This window comes from Calonectris borealis, chromosome 7 (assembly GCF_964195595.1).
Source record: "Calonectris borealis chromosome 7, bCalBor7.hap1.2, whole genome shotgun sequence".
NCBI classification, from domain to species: Eukaryota; Metazoa; Chordata; class Aves; order Procellariiformes; family Procellariidae; genus Calonectris; species Calonectris borealis.
This window is the reverse complement of record NC_134318.1, coordinates 29,223,881-29,231,159: the sequence shown is the minus strand read 5'-3', so window position 1 is coordinate 29,231,159 and position 7,279 is coordinate 29,223,881. Positions and strand designations below refer to the sequence as shown.

The 7,279-nt window shown below is 56.8% G+C and overlaps 1 protein-coding gene across 1 annotated transcript; it reads right to left on the bottom strand.

Moving 5' to 3' along the window:
* Positions 1–3,433: 3,433 nt before the first annotated feature.
* LBX1 (ladybird homeobox 1) lies at positions 3,434–6,131 on the bottom strand. Its single transcript, XM_075155471.1, has 2 exons — positions 5,071–6,131; positions 3,434–4,771 (listed from the first exon to the last, which is right to left on the bottom strand). The coding sequence occupies exons 1-2, from the start codon at positions 5,393–5,395 to the stop codon at positions 4,269–4,271; spliced, it is 828 nt and encodes a 275-aa protein (XP_075011572.1). The 5' UTR covers positions 5,396–6,131; the 3' UTR covers positions 3,434–4,268.
* Between the last annotated feature and the right edge of the window lie 1,148 nt (positions 6,132–7,279).

Sequence of the window (7,279 nt, the reverse complement as noted above, 5' to 3'; positions counted from 1 at the left end):
GTAGCATTTCCAAGCAGACAACACCCCCCACCGCCCTCTCCCCTCCCGCTTCCCTCCCACCTCCACACGAAATCCAAGGCAGTGTCAGATTTGGGGATGAAGGATGGGGATGGGGGGCGAGGAGGGAAGCGCGCCGGTTCCTGCGCTTGAGAAATGGGGTTTCTGCCGGGAGAGAACAGCGTGGGCCGGGGTGCGGGCTGGGACGAGACCCCCCGGGGGTCGCCATGCCCGAGGCAGGAGTGCAGCCACCGCGCTGCAGCGTGCCCGCACCTGACCGCGCCGAGGGCCCACGCCCGCCCCGTCGGGGTGACCCGGGCCACCGCAGCCCCAGACGGGGCGGGCGGCGGGGGAACCGCCGGGACTCCATCCCTCTCCCGCAACCCCCCCTCCCCCGCTCCCGCACACCCTTTTGCCAAACTGCGGGTTTTCACCTCCCCGGGCCAGGAGCTGGGGGGGTTTCGCAGCCTGCCTTGCCCGGGTTTACGCCTTTATTTTTCCCGTCGGGAATCCCACCTTCCCCATTTGAATCCGACCCTTTTCTGTCTGATTCGTTTGGGAAAGGCCGGTCTCTCGCGCCTGCCCCGTGCCCACTCTCCACGGCAGGAATCGCTGGGAGCCGGTCCCCGGGGCACGGAGCACCGGGCCGGGAGCGAGGAGCTTCGAAACGTTCCGGGTTTGCCCGGGGGTGGGAAAACGGGACGGGCTCTGCCCCCGCCCCGTGAATCCACGCAAGAAGCACCGGAGGCAGGGAGAAGGCCAGGCAAGGGGGCCGCTGACCCGGGTGCCCCCGGCCAGCAAGTCCCGGGGGTCTCGGCCCAGCTCCCCCCTTCTCCGGGGCAGCGCTGGCTCCGGAGTGGAGCGGCCAGCGGCGGGGCAGATCCCCCGCCCGCAGGGCCGGCTGGTTTAGGGGCACAGGGTAATTTGGGGGTCTGAGGTGGGCAGGAGGGGTTCCGTGCGGGCCCTGCCCGCTGCCCGGAGCGCGGTCCCGGCAGCAGCGCTCCGAGCCGGCTGGGAAGGGCTGCGGCTGGGTCAGCCCCAAAGGGCACGGATTCAGCGCTGTCACCGCGTCCCTACTTCTGCTGCGGGGAAAAAAAACAGAGAGAGAGAAAAGAAATTAAAAATAAAGGTGGAAAAAAGCCAATTCCGGATTGTATCTAAAATTCGAGGGAGAGCAAACCCTGAGCCATAAATCTACCCAGCTAGGTAATCCCAGGAAACGGCGCGTTTAAAAATGCATGACAAATGAGGGGCACAAGCCGGCCCTTCATTTTTAAGCTAAAAAAAAAAAAAGCTTTTGTTTTTCAATATGCAAATTAAATAACCAAAATCCCGGCTATTTGGAAATGGGGGCGAGCCAAATTAACACGCTGCAAATCTTCGAGAGGAGGCTTTATTTACTAACCCGCCCCAGCCACGTGTGGTAAACTTCTGCGGGTGCAAGGCGGCCCGGCATCTCTTCTCTTTGCACACAGAAGTCAATAGATCAGAAATCCAAATTAACTCCCAGCCTATTTTCCACACACCCAGCCACTCTTTTTTTTTTTTTTTTTTTTTTTATTTCTTGGTTATATTGAATTGTAGTGTTTGCAGCCTCATTAAATCCATTCCAAGACAAAAGAATAAAAGACTGGGGGGAGGGAGGGGACAGGAGAGGAGGGGGAAGAGGAGAGGGAATGGGGGGGGGGGGGGAAGAACAGATAAAGAAAACAAATAAAGCCCTTTAACTAGATCTTCACATAAATGTCACAGTTTCTCAGCATTTACGATTTGCCTGTTTAGCATAAAAACACTTAAGGACAAGATTGAAGGCTTTCCGAGAGATCTGGACAGAAGTCAAAGCTATCACTCGGAGGTAAAAAACCAAACCAAAACAAAACCAAAAAAAAAAAACAAACAAAAAAAAGAGGAATGGCGGGGTGGGGGCGGGAGGTGGCGGAAAACAAGTGCTCTTCCAAATAATACTAAAGAAAAGTGGATTTCATTGTAATTCATAGGCTTGTTCCAAATACCAAGAGAGAAAGAGAGAAGAATAGAAGCGCACAGATGCCCCGACGAAGGGAGAACAGCTCTGCTCCCATTGTTGTGGAGTTAAACAGTGGAAGGGAGGGTTAACCTAATCCATCAAATTGTCTGGAAATTGTGAAGAAAATTCAAAAACCATATGGTCTCCAAGCGCTCGCCTTCTCTCTGCTGCGGAGGGGCACGCTTGTTTCAGCATGGCGAACCGCAGGAGGCTGTATATGCTCCATTGTCGCTTGTCACTTCAGAGAAGAGGGCTCATTTGTCCCCAGTTTTCATGCTTTACGCTAAAAATTACAACCCCATCCATTCTCAAAGAGGAGAAAGATTTATTTAGCCTCGGAGAAACTGGACCAAAAAAAAAAAAAAATCCAACCCACAAACCAACCCTGTCTTATCTGGACACTGCTCCGCCGAGCTCTGCCACTGTACACCAGATTTGTCTTTCTCACATAAATTTTGCAAAGAATAGGGAGAAACACACGTTGCTCGACTCCAAAGGCAGGTCACGCTGCCAAGAGAAAACACATTCACCAGAGCCTTAATTTTGGCGGAAAAAAAAAAAAAGAAGGGGAGGGGGAAAGAAAAAAGGAAAGGGAGGAAACGAAACATTTTCCACTCTCGTGTCGCCGAGGCAGCGCTTTTGCCCAGGAGCGGGAGGTCTGGCCCGCCGGGCGGAGGGCAGCTCCCCCCGCTCACACACGCCGCTTCTTTTGTCCAAATGGGTGATAACTCCTTCCCCTCCGCTCCGGTTTGGGTTTTCTTCCTTGTATTTTTTTTCCCCCTCCCTTTCCTCTCTACTTCGGGCTGGAAATGCTGTGCTGGAGGCGGGCGCGGAGGTGCGGGAGGGGGGCGCCGGTGGCCCCGCTCGCCCCGCCGCGCTCCCGCCGCCGCCGTGCATCCCCCGCGCCGGGGAAGCGCTCCCCGCACCTCCGGCCTTATCGATCCGCCGGGTTCTCCCTCTGCTAAACCTCTACCTGGCTTTAACCTTATAAAAAAAAAATTAAAGTAATAAAGTTCTCGCTCGCGTGCTCCTTCCCCATCATTCTCTCACAGGTACTGCGGTTAAAGTAACTTTAAACGCAAACGGGATGGGAGATTCCTGTGGGGGAAAAGTCTGTCGTAACCTCGGACCAGCGGAGCGGTTTTTCTTTCACAAAGAAGGACGTTAAAAGTCTATTAAAATGGTAAAGATTTTATTGTATCGGAAAAAAGAGCTATCTGTACAATTCTAAGAGACAGTAAATAAAGCGACATTGTCCCTATCGGAACTTAAATAGCAGGCCTTTTAAAATTTGTACAATTCAAACAAAAACAGGTCTTAAATCTGTACATTTTTTTTTAATTTATAGTGTAATATTTAAATGTATTGATCTTGGGATTTGTCCTTTTTTATTTCCGTAGCATGCAAAAATTCTAAAAAGAGTAAAAAATAATTCTAGGATTTTTTTTTCATTTTCGTTTTTTTTTTTGTTACCACCTTCATATCAAAAATACGAAAGGCAGCTTTTTAATAAAAGCACAACAATAGCAGAAAATGGTAAAAATAGCTTTTAATTGGTAAAATGAGGCAGAAATTGCATTGGAGACAAATCTCTATGCTCTAGGAAAAAAGAAAGTATATATTTTTCAACTTGCATTATAACCCATCCCCAAGTTCCCAAGATTGCGAAAGAAAAAAAAATTTCTAAAAGGAAAAAAAAATTACTTCGTGCACATCTGAAACATGCAAGGAAAGGAAAGTGGCTAATTTTTGCTGTTGCCGTTTCAAGTCTAACTTAAATCTCCCCTAAAGTGGTTCGTTTCGGAAGTCTTTGAAAACAACTGCCTACCCAAACATTTGTTGGAAGCCGAGTTTATTCCAAGGTTACGCATCTCCCTTATAGACAAAATAATCGTCATTGATAGCTATTAAAAAAAATAATAATCAAAACCTCAAAAAGAAGGGGGAAGGAAAAAAAAATCCAATATATACGTTTAAATATTTATACAGAAGCCGTCCGTAATTGCACCTTTCCGAAGATGTGACAGGCGGAGGGATATCGACTCTACCCTAAATTAATTTGTGTGTGTGTGTGGGTTTCTATTGCTTATTGCTCCGACCGAGGGGGAGCAGCCGCCTCGCCGCGCTGCCGGGGCCGGGATGGGGGGCCGGGGGTGCCAATTTGGAGCTGTCGGGGTGGGGTGGGGGGGAGCGGGACGGAGCGGGGGGGTGGCGGAGGTGGTGGGGGAGGCCCGCCAGCCGCCCCTCAGTCATCCACGTCGATCTCCACGTCCTCCTCCTCCTCCTCCTCCTCCTCCTCGCTGTCCCGGCGGCTGCGGGGCCGCTCCGTGGGGGGCGAGGCGGGGCGGGGCGGCGGCGGGGCGCCGGGCTCCCGGGCGGCGGCGGGGGGCGGTGGCGGGGAACCGGACCGCGCCTTGCCCCTTCCCTCGGCGCTGGGCTCCAGCTCGGCCAAGGCCACGATGTCCACGGCGGGGTTGGGGCCCAGCTTTTTGGCCGATTCCACGTCGGCCTTCATCTCCTCCAGGTCTCGCTTGAGCTTGGCGCGGCGGTTCTGGAACCAGGTGATGACCTGGGCGTTGGTGAGCCCCAGCTGCTGGGCGATCTGGTCCCGGTCCGCCGGTGACAGGTATTTTTGGTAGAGGAACCGCTTCTCCAGCTCGTAGATCTGGTGGTTGGTGAAGGCCGTCCGCGACTTTCGACGCTTCTTCGGCGTTTGCCGCTGCCCGAAGATCGTCATCCCGTCCCTGCCTGCCGACGAGCCGCCGGATTGTCGCCGCTTTCCCGATGTGTCCCGTCCCCCCCGCCACCCGAGCCCCCCCAGACCCCACGCCCCTGCCCCGTCAGTATCGGGGGGAGCGGGGCAGAGCCGCCGCTCCCGCGTCCCGAGGGTCGCGGGGGGAGGATGCCGCCGGGTACCGGCCGCCCGGGGATCCCCCATCCCGCCCCGTGCGACACCCCGGGAGATGGGGGAGGAAGGAAAATCAGGCCGTGGGGAGGAGCGGGGCACCCACCCGCGGGAGGATCCCCCCACTCTGCCAGGGGCTTACCTTCGGCCGCCTGCAGCACGCTGACTTCCAGCCCCTTGAAGGTCTTGCTGGCCAGCTCTTCCAGGGCGCAGAGGGGCGAGGTTTGGGAGAGCAGCGCCCGGCCGGAGAGGGGCAGCCCGGCCGAGGGGTGCTTCTCGGCGGCCGAGAGGAGGTGGGCCGTTCCGCAGAGGGTGTAACTCCTCCGCACCGAGGGCTTGTTGAGGATGTCCTCGATGCTGAAGGGGGTGAGGGGCTTGTTGGAGTTGGCCGGCGGCGGGAGGTGATCCAAGGGGCTCCGCCGCCGCTCTTCCCCCGAGGAGGGCTTGGGTTCTTCTTTGGAAGTCATGGTGGGGCCGGGCCGCGCGAGGCTGCCTTCCCCACCCGCAACGGGGATGCGCTGCCGCGGGGAGAAGCCCCCGGCGGGACCGCGGGGTGACGGCGGCGGAGACAGCGAGCAAAAGTTGAAGCCCACCTCCAACTCCGGCGGAGGAGCCCCGGGTCCTCCCGGGGAGAGCCACGTCGGGCGGCGGGCAGGGCGGGCAGGGCGGGCAGGGCGGCGGGCTGCGGCCGGGAGCGGAGCTGCCGTCGGTCCCTCGCCGAGAGGTGGTCCTGCCGCACCTCTTGTCCCAGGGTTTTGGGTCGGGGATTTTTCCCCCCCCTCCCCTCTCTCTCTCTCCACTCTCAGCTCGCTCGCTCTCTCCTCTCTCTTCCTCTTCCCAGCTGCTATTTTAAGAAACACCCCAAATCGCAGCACTTTCCCTGCCCGCCCCCCCCCGAGCGAATCCCCCCAAAAAATAATTAAAAAAAAAAAGAAGGAAAAAAGAAAAAAATTAAAAGACGACTTCGGAGAGGGGGAGAGCAGCCCTCGCACCGAGACCTCGGACCAGGGGGAAAGAGGCGAGAAGAGACGGGGTAATTGACTATTGCTAACAAGTTATTGTTGATTGGGAGGTAATCAATTATCTTCAATGACACTTTTCGCCCTCTCTCTCTCTCTCTCTCGCTCTCTCTCTCTCTCTCTGTCCAATGCAGGCTTTTGCAAGTTCGGAGACCCATTAATTAGGAGGCGGTATGGAGGTGGAGCCCAGTTGAATTATAATGCTGAATGCACTTGTCATATTCTGGCCCTGCTATTTGTTTGGACATATATATTTTTAAATTACATTACAAACCAGCCTTTATTGCATCAGGATAATACAGTATAGTGAAAAATAATAATAAGCGAAAACAAAACAAAACGAAAAATATCCGGCAGTATCTTTTTCCCCCCACCCCCGAATTTTTTTTTTTCTTCTGTTTCTCCCTCCTGTTAATTTCGGCTACTAGTTTATTTAAAAAGTCTCTCTCCGGCTCTACCCAGAGCCGTTTGATTTTTTAATGAGGGGAAGAAGGGCAGAGCCTGATTCCAGGTAAGGCAGACCTTTCCTTTCCAATAAAATCCGAAGGTTTCCGCCGAATTTGTCGTGCTCCTCTTTCCCAGCGCCCTGTGCTGGAGCGGGCTGCGGGGGCCGGGGCGGGGGCAGCTGGGCGGCGGGGCAGGGCCCCCCCGGGAGGGTGTCGGTGCCGGGGGTGCGCGGCGGGGCGCGGGCCGGGATCGCTCCCAGGATGTCGGAGGCTTCTTCGGCTCCGTTGGCGCCGGGGGTGGCGGGTGATCCCGATCGGGGGCAGCGCGGGGAGAAGGGGCAGGCAGTGGCCGGGTTCCGCCGCCCAACGAAGCGCTGTGTCGGGTCGGAGAGGGCCGGTTTCCAGCCCGAGGCCTTTTGCTGCGAGCCTGCGGGCGACTTTGGGGGGGGGCAGCGGCGGATTGCTTCCCCCCATCGCCCTCGGGGCAAAACCCAGCCCGGCTCGCCGTGGCCGTCGGTGGGGGCCAGAACCGCTCCTCATTATTTTCACCCGGGCCATCAGCCCGCTTCGGTCTCGCCGCTCCGCAGGGCCGGAGACAAAGCCCGGAGCCGGGGGGTGAACCGCCTGGCCCCCACCCTGCGCGGGGGCACCCCCCACGCTCCCCGCGGCGCGGCCGGGACGCAGCCCCCGGGCCGGGCCGGGGCTGCACGGGGCGGGCGGCGGCCGCCGGGCGCATCGCGGGGTGGCGGGGCAGGAGAAGAGGCCGGGGCCGGATCCGGCCCTAACTTTCCCTCCTCACCTTGACGGGCAGGAGGAGGGCGGCTGGCAGCTCCCAGGCCGCTAGGTACCAAACAAGCACAAAAGAAGCAAATGGCTCCTCTCCTTA

Bases quoted from the DNA above. Each gene is read 5' to 3' on its own strand.
- LBX1 (XM_075155471.1), bottom strand. From the start codon at position 5,395: ATGACTTCCAAAGAAGAACCCAAGCCCTCCTCGGGGGAAGAGCGGCGG. The intron at 4,772-5,070 runs GTAAGCCCCTGG...GCTCGTCGGCAG, and splicing joins CGTGCTGCAGGCGGCCGAAG to GCAGGGACGGGATGACGATC.